The sequence below is a fragment of the Melospiza melodia genome, chromosome 5, assembly GCF_035770615.1.
Source record: "Melospiza melodia melodia isolate bMelMel2 chromosome 5, bMelMel2.pri, whole genome shotgun sequence".
Taxonomy (NCBI): Eukaryota; Metazoa; Chordata; class Aves; order Passeriformes; family Passerellidae; genus Melospiza; species Melospiza melodia.
Genome location: NC_086198.1, coordinates 3,498,745 through 3,514,976, shown reverse-complemented (window position 1 = coordinate 3,514,976; position 16,232 = coordinate 3,498,745). Strand labels below are relative to the sequence as shown.

The following is a 16,232-nucleotide window of genomic DNA, read 5'->3' as shown; positions in this document are numbered from 1 at the left end:
AAAGAGAGCTGGAGGGGTTGGGTTTTGCTATGCATTTGAATAAGGATTTTTTTCCTCAACTTTTTTTTGTGTAAACCCTTGAGTTATCATTGCAGAATGTTTCAAAATCATCATTCTGTTTCAAATGCAAACTTGCCAGTATCTGTACTGATGAGCATAGCTGATTCATGGATGACAAACAGGTCACAGAAGCAGTGCTACAATATTTTCATGTCATAAAATACTGCCTCTGATTTGCTTTACACAGAAGCAATGGTACAAGGATGTTTTCCTGTTGTAAAATAAAATACAGTCTCTGATTTGCTTTATTCTTAGATTCAAAAGGAAAAGAAACTGCAGCAATGAAAGCTGACCTCCTAAGGGCTCGCAATGTGAAGAGGTACATTAATCAGCTGACAGTGGCAAAGAAGCAATGTGAGAAGAGAATAAGGCTCCTGGGAGGGCCAGCTTATGATCAGCAGGAAGATGGCATTTCTGATGAAGGTGATGGCCCTCCAAGTCAGAAGGTACAAATGCTATTGTCTGAAGGTCCTTCTAAGTGTGTTACCACTGGATCGTGTTGCCTCACTGCCGTTAATCCCTCCCTTCCCCCAGGAGTCAAGTACAATTTAATTGCTGCTTGGTTTATTTACCTTGGGAAAAGGTTACTGAAGTACCTGAAAAGACACATTAATTGCTCAGCTTGGAATATTGTGCAATGTGAAACTTCACAGAGGGCTGAGTGGCTTGTAAGCACGTGTGATTTTTCAGACATACCACCTGAAGGGAGTTAATAAGGACATGCAGCTTAGCAGCTTTTGTCAAAGTAGCAACTTGCTTTCAAATAAAAGGCTGCCAGCATATGTGCAATATGTCTTTGGCCCTCGTTATACTTACTTTAGGAAATATGTGTGGGTTTTGAGGATACTGAATTATTCAAAAGTAAACACTTATGGAAGGCAATTGACAAAACTCTGAGCAGTTGTTGCAGAAAGTCTTTGGCAAAGCTGCTGTGACTGAATGCTGGTTTTCAATACCACTGTAGTCTGGAATTAGAAGTAACTATTGTGTTGGCCAGGATCTACAAAAATAAAATAACTACTTAGTCTTGCAAATCTTTAAAAATTTTAGTGACTTTTGTAATCTGCTCTGTTCCCTTTGGGCAAAGCATAGTAGCTGATGTATTCAAATGTGAAAAGATTTTATGTTTTTCATGTAGGTAGGAAATAGCTTGTCTTTTCCTGCGGGATCTTTATTTTCATTATGGCCTTATAATAATTGTAACTCAGTAGCATATTAGAAGAAGTAGAATAATGGAGAAATAGTTCCTACTTTTTGTATTTTGTTTTTTCTTGAGTAAGGTCTGAAACACAATGATTCCTTACTCCCCACTTGTCTTTAAAGCATGATTTCAGATGGTGTGTCATAGGTTGTGCCAAGACAGTCCTATTCTCTTTCCTAAAGCTGAATGCAGCAAGTGGTGCCAAGAAGAAAAAGAGAGCTGGGAGCATGTGGCAGCACTGCATGAGCCAATGATGCCACTTTTGATGCCTGCTGAGATGTTACCAACTTTTCTGGATAGATACATGGGACATAAGATTGTTCCAGACTGGAGTCCAGCAGTGAAAGTGCACTTGATAGGGGCAGGGATTGGTCAGGAATATAATAAAATATAATATTGTAATTAAAACTAAAGGAATTCCTGAAGTTCATGTTGCATGTTTCATGAACCAATAGGGTTTTTTAGTGGGAGTTGCTGGCCTGGGGTTACGTCCTGCAAATATACCAATGAGCAGCTCAATATTGAGTTAATGGTACTATTAATAGAAATAATGACATCTTGCAGAAGCATTTGTTGTGGTGATGGTGTAAACAGTGGGATCTGAGGCAGTTTTACTTCTAAGCTTTTGGTGTTTCTGTGAAGAAGCCCTAGAACTCCTCTAATGTCATGTCAGTATAGAAAATAGGAAAACTGCTTCCCCCTTCTCTTGTCCCTGATTCTCCATTGCCAGGAAAGAAGCTGTGGGAAGCTGTTTGAGAGGTGGAGGCCATGCTGTCCCCCTTTGAGCACAAAAACATGCTTATCTGAGGAATTAGTGTTCCTTCACTGTTGCTCCTTCTTATCCTCTCCTAGCACTGTGGTAGCTGCAGCCTGGGTACTTATTTCAGGGCAGCTGGTGTTATTTTGGATGTTGGCCCCTCCTATTTGGACAGTATTGACTGAACACTCAGGCTCTTTTCTAAGCAAAAGGGAAAGGCATTGTTTGGGATTTAGTAGGTAAGATACATTAGTAGGTTGCAGCTTGTGGCCCTTAGATATTAGAGTATGGCTGTGCTAACATTTCTGTTAAGGCAGCATCTGAATTGCAGAACTAGCTTTTGCAGAAGAAACTGCATGTTGGCCTTCCTTTCTTCAACTTGCATGAAATTGGTCAGAAATGGATATTTACTGATGGTGTTTTGAATTAATATTTTATATAAGTGTAGTGTAGAATCTTGAATGCATTATTAACTTTGGGGAATTTTTGGTACTAGTTGAACAAAGAGCTGACTAGTGAATTAAACTTGTATTTTGATTTCACTTACGCATCCTATAGAAAGCTCCAAATAATCCATCTCCATATATAAGCTCATAATCAGAACATGCATAAAAGACTTTTTACCAGCAATGCCATTACTCCCCTGCTACTGCAGTCAAGAAAAAGCTGTTAGTCTTCTGTTTGATTATGTAGTCTTGTGATTTTTATTCATTTGATTTTGTACATGTTTCACTTACCTAATTTTCCTGAATCCAGGTTCTCTAGGGAAATCCTATATATGTGAATTCTAATCAAATGCTTATAAGCAAGCAAACAGACAAATAAACCACAGCTATTCTCTGAATCTGAGTTCTGTCATTACCTCTGATCCTGATTTAAACTCTGCCCACGGTGTTAGATTTTTTTTTTTTTGGAGAAAATGCAGTTTGACTAAGTGCAATATATAAAGCATGTCTTTATAGTCAGTGCTGTTTTAGTCCTTTTTCCTAGGAACTATGCCTGCACAGTACTGCAGTAATTAGTTGAATTTTTTGTCTGTGTTTATCCAGTGAATGGGGTTTTTTCCCCTCTGTTGTGCTGAGCATAACAGCCACCCCGCCTCATCTGTGGGATTTGACATATGGAGTCACAGCATCTTAGTGGAGCTGTTTTGTGGATCGTGGGTTCTGGGAGGGGATCTGGGGATCTGACCCTGAACTAGCTGTGAAATAGCAAGGAAACCATCTGAGTGTATTTTGAGGTGGAATGAGCTTGTCTTCATAATTCAGCTGATGAGGACTAAGGTGAGACTGCTGCAGAACATCTTCCACTGCATCTGTGGATAGATGTTGATTTAACTGGTGACTTAGCAGATTTTCACAGTGATTTCTGAGCTTCAGATTGTAAGATCATATTATGTCAGGATACATCATGGTACAGAATTTGGGGAATGTTAAGAAACCAAGCTTCAATTGTTGTCACCTGTTTGCCTGGTGATGGGTTTTCTTATGACAGAAGTATGTTTGTGAACATGTGAGTCTCAAGGCAGGGGCTTTTACATTAGTGTATGTGCAGTAAAGTAGTCAGGTACCTTATGTGGTTAGTATGTACTTTCTAATACTTATATAATCATTGCATTTAGTTCACATCGCTGTGACAGAGAGACTTTGATGACTTGTTTCTTTTCAAAGCATAACGAGATAAATATAGGCTTTAATTTTGGTCAGTATACGGAAAAAACATTAGTTAAGGGTTTTTTAAAGTACAGCTTGGAAAAAGATATTTATGGTTTTTACATTTCACTTATTCCTGGCTTCTACCAATAAAAAAAAGGAAAAAATCCAAAGCAGCAACCAGTTCTGCAGTCTGACTGTATGCTGTTATCCCAGCAGAAAATTTCCTTTAGTGACCCAAATGCTGTTCATCCCAACCATCTGCAGTGCTGTTACCAGCTTTATTTGGGCTATTCATTATAGGTCAATGTGGTTGTAGTGAATGGGAATCTGGTGTGTTGCAAAGAAATACAGTACCATGCATCTAATCTGTGCCTAGTGCCTGTGCAGTCTCAAGTTACCTAGCAGTTCTCTGTTCCTGTCCAGAGGGAAGTTGTGACTGTCTTTAGGGATTTAACAAGACAAGTCTCTGCTCTGTAGGGCCAGGGACAAGTCTCCTCTGTGGGCACATGCTAGGGATGCTGGTTAAAGCATCCCACTTGAGAAAAAGAAATAGAAAAACCTAACCCTTTCCTAGTCTTAGGCAGAGTCTGTGACCAGCTGTGATATATGTTACATTCCTATTGAAGCAGGGAATTGATGTGGCAACACTAAAGCTTCTGGTTTTTCCAAACCCAGAAGCTGCTCTTGAGTTAACAGGATTTGAAGGGTTGCTGTGGAGGCTGATAATTCTGAGATTATATCTGCTAACTGGATATTAGATTTGAGTGTGTACAAATGCCCTAATGCCTGCCTATGTGCCAGCACAGCTTAGAGTTTTGTGCTCTAATCCATGGTGATACTGAATCATAAAATGATCTTTTGCTGAGGATTACAAATTACTGCAGAACTTCTTTAAATCATGAAAGGAAGTAAGATCCACAGAACAGTTTGGTACCAAAAAGGACTGTTGTGGTTTCTCCCCCTGGAGCAGCCAAGCCCCATGCAGCCACTTGCTCACTGCTCCACCAGCAGGACTGGGGAGAAGGGTAAAACCCAGAAAACTCATGGGCTGAGATAAGGACAGTTTAACAGAGAAAGCAAAAGCCACACACACAAACAAAGCGAAACAAGGAATGAATTCACTGCTGCCCATGGGCAGGCAGGTGTGTTCAGCCATCCCCAGGAGAGCAGGGCCCCATCACATGTAACTGTGACTTGGGAGGACAAAGCCATCACCCCAAACATCCCCCCTGCACACACTGAGCAATTGGGGTCCCCTGTCCTGGCTGTGTCTGCTCCCAGTGCCCCACACAGCCCCAGTCTGCTCTGCAGGGTGGCAGTACCCAAAGCAGAAAAGGCCTTGGCTCTGTGGAAGCTCTGCTTAGCATCAAAAAAGCATCTCTATGTTATCAGCCTTGTGTTTAGCACAAATCTAAAACATAGCCCCTGCCAGTCTCTTAAGAATGTTTAACTTTACCCCCACCAAAACCAGCAGATATGCGTTTATGATTTTTCACCTCAAAACTGAAACCCTCTTGTGTCTGTCATTGTTGGCGTTGCAGCTGTAACATAACGCTTTCAGTACAGGACTGGTAATATTTAATGATTCCAGAATACTCCTGACTTAAAGAAAAATCAAGAAGACATTTGAGAGGTCTCATTTCTACAAGGGAGTAAGCTTTTCTGCCATTAATTTATTTGTTTCAGCTTGCAAGGCTATCTATTAGGAGATTTGTTGCTAGGCACCACTGCTTTGGTTACTGTGGGGCACTGGTGCAATGGGCCCTTTGTTAGGTGGGAGAGGTGTTGGCACTTGCCTTGCTGCCTGCAGCAGCACTTAGCCCCAGTTACTTCTGAGGGGGGTTTGTTTGTTTGTTTGTTTGTTTGTTTGCTTGCTGGTTACCCTCCTTGCTGGCAGCCAGAGTGGCATAGCTTGGGTCATGGAAGCATGGAGACCAGGGTGACCTCTCACTCAAGAAGGGACAGCACATGCCCCATGTTGTGGTTTATTAACTCTGCTATTCACAGAGCTGACAGTCCCTGAGATGGGGAAAACATCTGTTTGAGGGGCTGGAAGACCCTCTTACACTTGTATTTTAAATCATTGTCCCTGGTAGAAGGATTGAATAGAAAATGTGATGATGTACAGTAATGAGGCTAAATCACAGACTGGCCTTTAAATTGCCGTGTCTGTGTTGTTCTGTTTGACAGCCTGATCACCCTGATCACCATTTCTGTATTAAGCTGAGCTTGAACAAGGTACCCTCTGCTTTTCAGTGAGGTTTATAGAGTGAGCTTTTAAGGGCAGATATTCATATATCTGAATAGTTTTAAACCCAAGAATAAAGTCATGTCCAGAAGATATTGGGATGATAAAGAGAAGAATGGCACATGACTTTCACAGGGGAAATTTAAACATGTAAATGAGCATTTCATATGAGACAAATATAATTTGCTTAAACACTGCCCAAAATTTGGGGGAGCTGTTTCAGACAAAACATAGGGGACTGCAGTTGTTTAAGAACCATATTTAGCTTGCTTTTTAAAGGCACTGATTTTATGCCAATAATTGTGTATGTGGTTTCCTCATGTGTAGCTTGAGACAAGGAAACTGTTTTTCCTACCTATAACTTGGTTGCAGAGTTTCACAGGTGCTAGATTTAGGAAAAGGAGCAATGTTCCCAGAGAGGGAGGCATCCTGATGCTGACTAGAATTGTATCATTATTGTTAGGTACAAGAAAACCCATATTAGAGAAATTATTAATGCCTCAATCTCAGAGTTCACATCTTGCTCCATACCAAACAAACTTTGCTATAAAATGCAAAGTCATAGGAAGACTCATTAGTGCCTGAGGACCTTCTTTCTTTTCAAAGGGAAAAGTGTGAGTTGGTTGGTGCCTGTGAGAAACAAAGAAATTCAGACTACTCTGTGTAGTGTGTTTGGGTTCCTGGTGATAAAAGTAATGGCACTAAATAAGTGATATGAAAACTGGTTCAGCTGCAAGAGCAAGACTGGAGGGTTGGAGGGAAAAGGTTGCTTGGTTTTGATGAGGAAACATCAAAAAATGGTCCTATTTTTGGAAAATAGGAAAAACTTGGTCCTATTTTTCAGAGAAAAACAAAGTTATTAATTTTGTTCAGTATGGAAAGTTTTGTTCATTTTATCAGAGAAGCGTTTGTTTTCAGGTGTTTGTCTCAAAGAAAAGGCCTGGATTCACAAAAATAGTAGAGGATAAGGAAGTGATAATTGCTTTTTAATGCAACTTCTCAATGGCTGCAGCATCTGCATAGGTACAGGAAGCCTGTGTTTCATTTCCTTTGCTGCCTGATGCAAACCCTCCTCATTCAGGAAAAGTCCTTAGCACTATATCACAGAACATACTCATTCCTGACTGTGTTTCTGATAGATGCTTTTCAATAACAGTGGGAACTGGGCACCAAATGCCCTGGCAGACAAGGTATTACATCTTTTTCTGTGTCTCTGGGAATAATTGAGATATATCTCAAAGCTCTGTGGGCTGTGGTATGGAAACTGCCAGTGTTTGAAACAAGAACAGATTATTTAGCTTTCAGGCTCCTCTGCTTTGCAGGAACATGGGAAGTTAAATTTTTGACAATAGCATTTCATGAGTGACTTGAAATGCCATCTTAGTCCTTTGAAATGTATCCTGATTAGAAAGATGTGGAGTATTTACTATCTGATAGAAGCAAAGATGAATTTATCTTCCAAGTACTTAAAACTCTTTTTTTTTAACGAAGCAAAACTATTACCGTAGGAGGTCTGTGTAGTTGAATCTAGGACATGTTTGTGGGATGCATGATGAAAAGATTTTCCCTATAAGGAAAGGAGTTAGAATTAGGCACTTTTCCAGTTTTTATTCTTAGTTTTCCCTTCTTCAGATTCTTCAGTTTGAAGAGATTTTGGCCAGTCCTTCATACCGAGAGCACTTCCGGATCTACATGGAGAGGATGGACAAGATGGCTTTGATTGGCTTCTGGGAGTCTGTGGAGAATCTCAAGAGTGCTAACAAGGTGGAAGAAGTTGCAAGCCTATATGGCTTTGTACATTGGTGACACTGCTTGTTGTGGTCTTGATGATAGGAAATGTCTTCATGTTTTTGAAGTATCAATAGCATAGGATGGGTTCTAAGCAATTTGGGGTTTGTTTTAGCTGCTTCGTGTCAATATTTGAGGTTAATATTGCAATTAAAATTTGTGGGCTGTTGTGATAATTTCTTGCTGGTTGGTGTAACAACATCTGTTAAAAGGAATACTTGATACGCAAAAGGAGTAGCCCCCTCCACCAGAGAAAAAACATGCAGTAAAACATGCAGGTTTATTTGTATTAATTCACATGAAATCGAGAAGAATGTTGCACTTGGATACTCTGTACATAAGTGTCTCATCTTGCCAATTACAGACAGCCCATTCCATCCAAAATAATGAAATCGTGTGTATATACATTCTTAAAATCTTTTTGGAAGAGAGATGTTGCTTTAAAAGACCTCTCCCTAATCTGTAGCAGCTAAGTTTCTCCACGAATGCCCCACTACTGATAGAGAGAAGAAACAATGCTATATCATAATTTTGGCTAAAATAAAGTAGGAGTTAGAACCCTGAAACAAAGATAGGGAATGTCACTTAAAGTTGCAACAAGCAATGGTGCCGAGGAAGAATTTGTAGAATACAAATTTGCTGTTTGCCACCAGTGTGGTGGATTTCTGGGGGAAGCAATTAAACCTTCAGGATTCATGCTAGCATGAAATACAGATTTGATTATTGATTATCAGTTAACTTTTTGTTCACTGTAATTTTATTGCTCTTACTCCAATCAATTGGAAAACAAAGCATCCTGTAAAGAGAGAGATAAATTGTAAGAGTATGAGTAGTGAACCATTAATACAGGCTGAAAAAATGACTACCAACCAACTCAAGCTAGAGAGTGTTGATAAAAATGGTTTGTCAGAGAGAAGAGAAGAGCTCTGTAAATCAGTGTTGACTTGCAAACTGCTCATGATTGGAAAAGGTACTATAAATCATTTAATGACTGCTCAGTTGTGATTTTTTTGTCCTCCTGTTGAAAACAACATGCATGTACATATGGAAATGGATATATCTGCCCCTACAGGGCAGCTTGCACAGAGGTAGTGTCCTGCAGCCGTGTGGCTGTGGTGTTGTCAGATGAGGCAGGTAAGAACACTGTGCCATTCTGAGGGAGTGGATAAACCCTTTTTAATTCTGGTAATTTAGGGAGCTGATCATGGGCTCTGCTGCATTACTTTCTCTCTTTCCTGTTCATTAATGCAAAGTTCAATCCTGTGCACTTTACTGTGCTCAGTAAAAATACCCAGCCTCCTGTCCTGGTAAATGTCTCTTCAATTGTGCTTTTTTTCCTCTTGCATTTTTTTCTCTTTTCCTCTGCAAATGAATTATAATGATGTGTAAAGTGAATTGATTCTATTCAGCAGAAGACAGGAGAGCTGATCCAGCTGAGCTTTCCCATCTGAATATAAAATGGTGACCACACTGTTGCTCTAGCACTTTTCTTCCTTTTAATGCCAGCTTTTGGAACATGGATTTAAAAGAGTGGGTGTGGAAGCTCTGGCAATTGTAGGGCACAGCTGTTCCTTCACTTAACAAACATCCATACTTAACTTGTAAAATGGATTGCTCAGCAGAGGTGCACAGGCAGGCAGCATGCTTGGGCTCAGTAAGAGGTTTACAGATGTCTTCCCATACATTTGGATGGGAAATTAGCTTGATTATGCTTCAAATTGTGCACCTGGGTCCTGAGTCATCTTGATATTTTCAGTATCTTTTCATTATTCTTTTCTCCCTCCCTCTCCCTTGCTTCCTAGGCTGAAATACCTCAACTGGTGAGTGAAATTTACCAGAATTTTTTTGTGGAAAGCAGAGAAATACCTGTGGAAAAATCCCTTTATAAGGAAATACAGCAAAGTCTTGTGGGAAATAAAGGCATTGAAGTATTCTACAGAATTCAGGCAGATGTTTATGAAACTCTAAAGGACAGATACTACCCCTCATTCATTGTCAGTGATTTATATGAGAGATCAGTCAAGCAGGAGGAAGAAAGAAGTTCTGCTCAGCTAACTCCTGAGGACAAAGATGAAGTGGTGAGTCACACAGACAATTTCTTTCACTGTTATTTAAAGTGATCTGAGAGGCTGTCCTGAGAAAAGAATGTAGTAGCATCTTCTGTCCTTCAGCTTTGGACTACCCTTCTTTATTTTACTCATTTATTTAGAAATATCATCACTCTTGTAGTTTCATCTGATAAAACTTTTTGTTTACATGCTTTCAAATAAAATGGTACAAAATGACAGACTACTTAAATTTTAATTTAGTTGGAGTAGATAGTTCAGATTCCTAAGCCTTCTGTATTTCACATCTTTCATTATGCTCCTTAGAAACAGAGAATGCAAAACACACTTTGTGTAAGCTCAGCTGCTCTGCTTTTGAGTGAAAAAATTCTCACTGAAACATTAGTAGGTTTCTGCCCAGACACTGTCCCTGTCTTCCTTGCATTTCCTAGGTACTAAATAGGTATTAAAATTGCACAAAAGAGAAGAAAAAGTAATGTAAAATATAACCTTAGTGGTTTTTATTGATTAATTGAATAAATTAATAGACCATGTTGGAAGATAAATCTGGCACAAGAACTCTAAGTACTGAAACAGAGCATTCTAAATGCCATAAGCAATAAGCCAATGGCAGCTCTTCTTAGGGCAGGTTTTTTCCTTGGGCTGTGTCAGTCAGTCATGTCAGGGGAACTTGTGTGTTGTGTTTATCCAAGAACAGTTTGACAAGAGCATCTCTCAGACTATTGAGTGCCTCTTTCAGTCAGGCTGCTGCTTCAGATCAGCATGCATGCCTTCGTTTTACAGTGAACTTGCTCAGAACTCAATGAAATGTAACAGTTTGTCCAAAACCAGGTCTAAATAAATAAGTCCAAAAGTGCTGATCTACATTCTGCTATTTAGAAACAATTTTCCCAGAACCTGAGGCTTTTGTATTTACTCCTTAAAATGACTTTAATTTCTGTAGGTGAGGTGTTCTAGTCTTTGTTGTTTGTGTATCAGCAAATCTGCAGAGATGAATAGTTGTAAGTAAATTACTTGCAATATGTGCTTTTAGAGCTTGATGAATCTTTTCAATGTTTGCTTTCCCCTGTATTCTTTTCCTTGATAAAACATTCAAGATGTGTTTTCCTGTTTTCTCACTGCTAACTCAGCTCTGTGTTGAGAGTGGCAGGTACTTCAAAGGCTTTGTGTTCTTGGCTTTGCACAATGGCTCTGAACAGTTTTGTTCAGAGCTTCTTGAAGCATTAAGTGCTGTGCTTTCTAATTTCTTCATATGATTTATTCAAAGTCTTACACAGATAATGATTTCTCTGAGGAAACTGGCACAATACTTTAGGGCTAGCTGTACTGATAACATCTACTTTAGCTGCCAAAAAGTTTGATTTTTGACATCAGCGTCATCTGTCCTTTCTTTGAGTCCTTGGATATGCGTGGACCAGATATGAAGTCTGTGTGAGCTGTGAAGCCTTAAAGACTAATATATTGCCAAGTCTGCTGATAACATTCAAAACAGTTTAAAAAAAAAATCTAACAACTAATTAAGTATGAAGTTGTATATACTGCTTGAGTATCTCGAATAGAGCAGTTCTTATGGTGCTGTGCCATGCTTCAGGGTTTTTGAGGTGAAAGCAAATTATAAGTCTTTCTGAAACTTCCCGTGTTCTTTCAAATTTTGGTGAAAATGCAGTACTGGCTAATAAGTTTGTGGGTTTTTTTTCTCCCCATATATTGGAAATGACAGCTGAGATATTGGATGTTTCCGAAGGGGTACGTATTGTTAGGAAATACAGATTGGTTTTGTTTAGTTTGGGTTTTGGGTCTATGTCCTCACTTCCTGGGGCACTGCGGGCATCACCTGTGTTCATTTTCTATAAATTTCACTGCTATAGCTGAGTAGATAAAAGCCATCTCATGCATCTCATGCACTGCTGTAGCTGAATAGATAAAAGCCATCTCATGCACTCAATGCACAGCCTCACTGATTTCTAATTTAATTTCAATTCTTTGATTGCTAGCATTGAACTTCCTATAAAAAGTCTTCTAATTCTTCTGTGTTGAAAATAGCATTTTTGATTCATTCTTTACCTCTGTGCTTCCCCACAAGTGTAAGGTTTGGGGGTTTTTTTATGGTTCTTTACATTAGCATTTTAAATAACACCCAATATTGTTAATTGTTATTATTTGTGTTATTGTAGTGCCAGAAGACAACATTCTGAGCTGAGGTCTGTGCTCATGCTTGGAGACAAGTTTCTGACCCTAGGAGTTCATAGCCCATGCAGAATAGAGAGAAGAAAGGACAGGGCATGGAGCTGATGGGTTTTTTACTTAGCCACAGAGCAGGCAAATGCAGAGCTAGAAAAGGGCATGGATTTCTCAACCTAGAACTCCTGACTTTTGCATTATGTTCGAGAATGATGCTAAGGAGATTAGTTATTGTTGCTGTTGTTGTCTCTTCTCAGATTTTCTTAAATAAGATAAAAGATGGAATTTACAACAGGATTGTCTCCTCTAAAACTCACAGAATTTACAAGAGAATGAGAGTTCCTTCTGTTAACTTTTTCTTTATGATATAAGGATACAGTTTACTTAATTGGAATATCATTAAATAACATAGAACCCCTCTTCAAGAGAATAGACTCAGCTTCCCACAGACAAATTTAGATATACTCAGTCACAAACAGACCTCAAAGATCTTTGAACATAGCAGCAGTAAAAGCTGAGTGCTGCTTGCTAGATCTCAAGGTCTTCATGTCTATTTGGGGAAGTACAGTAAGAAGGGGGAGGTTGAGCTATATGTCAGAAGATATTAAGGAAAATGTCACTGAAAGGTGTGAAGTTTTCTATTTTTTTGCAGCCTGTAGTACACATGATGGAAAAAGCTATTGGTTTGTCTGAATGAATATATGAAAATGATTTATGAATTTAGGGTAAGGCATATGTGCTTTTAACACATTTTTATTAACACTTCTAAAAACAGCAGTAAAATCTGCGTAGAAAGCTAAAGCACTTGGTTTAAATTGTTGTGCAGGATGACAAATCTGTTTTGTGAAGTTTTGTGGGAGGCAGGTCTGTTTGTTAGAAATATGGAATTTTTTTTTTGTTTTATTCCCTGCTGCCCCATCCTCATTATCTTTCAGCTCAGTGCTAAGTATTTACTTTTCTATCTGGCTCTGAATATTCATCAGGACTACTAAGCTGTTTTTGCTTTTTAAACAAACTTTACCTCTCATTAACACTAAAGCCTCAGCTTGAAGGTCGTTTTTACACTGTTGCTGTGAGTTGACAAGGACCCATTCTAGAAGTGGTAATGAGGTTTTGTCTGTTGGGGTGTTTGGTTTTGGTTTGGCTTTTTACAACAGACTGACATTTCATGTTGGATCTGAAGGCTGGAATATCTGTTATTACCTACATTTTCATCTATATCAAGAAGCAAACAATAACTCACCTCCTGCCCCATCCCTGGCAGTGTTCAAGGCCAGGCTGGATGGGCTCTGACCAGTCTGGTCTAGTGGAAAGTGTTTATGCCAATGGCAGTGAGATCAGAACTGTGTGATCTTTAAGGCCCCTTCCAGCTGAAACCATTCTGTCATTCTGTGAATAACTGTCTCTTTTCTCATATTAATGTAGCAATTACCCCCACCCTCTATTCCTAGAGCCAAGGTTGTTGTGAAGAAGCTACTGAAGAATGCAGCACAAGAATTAATGAACAGGCCAGTTATGCTGTAAATAAACTTCGCCAGCTAAATGACAAGCTTGAGTATAAGAAACAGGCTCTAAATTCCATTTGTAATTCACCAAAACCCGACAAAAAGGTATGAAACTTTAGTGTCTTCAGTTCTTTTCTTTGATTTGATTTATTTTATTTTTGGGTAAGTGTAAGTTTGTGTAATATCCAGATGTCACTTTTTGGATGGGTCAGATGGTTATTTCAGTCAGCTTGTAAAACAGAAGGTGAACTCAGAACTTAGTTTTAATTGTTTAGTTACAATGGCTTTTATATATGGGGAATAAACTTGTGAATGTGATATATAGGGAGAATTCGGAGTGATATGAAACTTTAACCTCTGGACTAGGGCAAACAAAAACCAGCCTTTTGTCTTTGCAAAGTGAAACGGGTAACTAATCTGAGAATATACTCAGGAGAAGCAAGGGGCTTGCACATGGCTTGGGCCAACTTACCTGTGTTGATTTTACAGGCCTGTTGTTCAGGTGCAGTTGGGCCTGTCTTGTCAGCTGTAATGGGATTGGGCTGCAGATGGTAGATGGTGGGTAAGATGAGCAGGGAGCCAAAGTGTTTTCCTAAAATCCCGCTGCTAGCGATGGCAGAAATGTACCTGGGCATTAGTCACTGCTCTGAACCTGGCTGGCTTCTGTATACATTTTTCCTGCACTCAGGGTGAGTGTGAGGTGCTTGTCTGAATAGGAGTTGACGCCCCAGCTCTGGGCATGGCCACCTCAGGAGAAAGGTGTGGGCACCAGAGTTTGTGCCACCCTGGCTGGCTTCATTCCCTCTGTCCCTGCCACATCTTCCTTCTGCCAGAGGGTACTGCAGACAACTGAAAGTGCTTGCAGCTGTTCTGGGGTGTCCCCCTTCCAACCCAAGCCCTTCTATGATTCTCTATAGCTAAACCTTTATATAGCGTTCCATTCACATGAATATTCTATGTTCCTTTTGCATTCTTGAAACCATAACAGCTGTATTCTTTCTCTGCTTAGGCTTTTGGGGAGGCAGGGATTGCACCCCTACTGAAGTTGTGGGTTTTTCCCTGTATGTTTTGTTTCTAAAATGGGCTTGGAAAATAGCTACATCTCTGAAACAGAACAGTAAAATGGATCCAGTATTATTGTAACGTCTCAGTATTCAGTTTGTAAATGTAACAGCTGTTTATTTAGGATAAAATCTTACCAGTTGTTCTGTATTTATTGAATGTTCTGGATGCTGCTGGAGTGAATGTAAGGTGATTGTAGAGAAGCCTCAGCATTGATAGCAAATAAAATATAAAGTTATTCTGAAGGCGAGGTATTTGCTAGAAAATTGTTATATAGCTGTCCCATACATATTTTACATCTGACATGAGACAAAAATTCTGAACAAGACAGAATTCCTGTAGCTCTGTAGAATGCACTACTTGTGACAAGTGATAGAACTGATAAATTTGGCTAAGTGGTATATCATATTTAAAAATGGAAAAATGTAATTTGCTTTTGCTGTGTTTCTAATGTCACATCTTATGTATATTTCCACCTTCTCTTGTTATACTGTCTCCTGGCAGGATGTTTGGCTACTTTTTGTGCTTTCCACAATAACAAATCATTGCCTTCTCAAAACTAGAATGAAATAAGTGATAACTTTGAGTGATTTCTAACTTAGCTAAATTCCTAGACATGAAATCTATTCCCAGGTTCTTCAGTCACATGATGTGTACCTGAAAATGATAAAGATGCCTTCAGTAAGGTATATTTCATTAATGGCAATTTCAAATTCTTATAAAACATACTGTGTGTAATATATAATCCTATCTCAAGTGTCTTTTATGCCGGTAGTGGGATAGTAGTTGTATTTCTAACTTGTTTTCTTTTTTTATTTTAATGTGAGGGTTGACCTTTAAGATTGCTGTGTGCTCTACAAGTTTGAGACATCATCGATTTTCTCACTTGTAATTTATTTTTTTTAATCCACAGAAATTGTTCTCCCCGTGCTTTTGTACCTTCTTTCAGAACAGTGTCCCTAAAGACATAAATCTTGTGTGCTGCACAAGCTTTTCCCTACCAATTGTAATGAATAAACTTTTCTCTGCAGATTGTTTCTAAGCTGAAGGATGAAATTACTCTGATGGAGAGAGAGCACAGTGACCTTCAGCTGCACATTGCAAGAACAGACTGGTGGTGTGAGAATCTTGGCATGTGGAAAGCCTTCATTGTCTCAGGAGAGGTAGGGCATTTTTTTTCTGCCTTTTGACCCGCTGGGTCTATTCAAACTTGAATGAAAAGCAGAAGAAAAATGTGTAGATGCTTTCCTTATACCTGTCTATACTTAAAATTTGCTTGTGGGGGAAAGAACCCTGACATCTTCTGAGCTCCTTCTCTGTTTCCCAGTGGCTACTGTGATGCATACACAGTTTCTATTCCTCAGACACTGTTGTAATGGAGTTATAAAAATTACCTGCATGTACATAAAGGAGTTTTGGCACTGGATACAGTAATTTGCTATCTTAGGGGCACTGTTTTTCATAAGAACTGTCTTCCTATATTACCATGCTATTGCACTTGGGTGCAGTTGTGTCTCTGCTGTGTCTCAAAGATGCAGTGCTTATACTTTTTGGGTTTTGTATTTAATGGCTGTACAGTTTCAAGGGGCTTGAATGCCTGGAAAGAAAGTACTTTATATCTGTAAGTTGAAGAAATTGTTACTCTTTTTTGATCTTGTTCTGCTGTTCCATTTGGGCATAGGCAGACAATTGTAGCATCCATGCCAAAA

General features: G+C 39.2%; 1 protein-coding gene across 1 annotated transcript in view; it reads left to right on the top strand.

The window, feature by feature from the left end:
• The window catches only part of SNX25 (sorting nexin 25), an 81,176-nt gene that overhangs the window by 50,055 nt on the left and 14,889 nt on the right, over positions 1-16,232 (top strand). Inside the window, exons 7-11 of the mRNA XM_063156080.1 lie at positions 316-506; positions 7,554-7,685; positions 9,512-9,787; positions 13,408-13,566; positions 15,555-15,686. Of these exons, the coding sequence (XP_063012150.1) occupies positions 316-506; positions 7,554-7,685; positions 9,512-9,787; positions 13,408-13,566; positions 15,555-15,686 (890 nt within the window). The remainder of the gene's footprint in view (positions 1-315; positions 507-7,553; positions 7,686-9,511; positions 9,788-13,407; positions 13,567-15,554; positions 15,687-16,232) is intronic.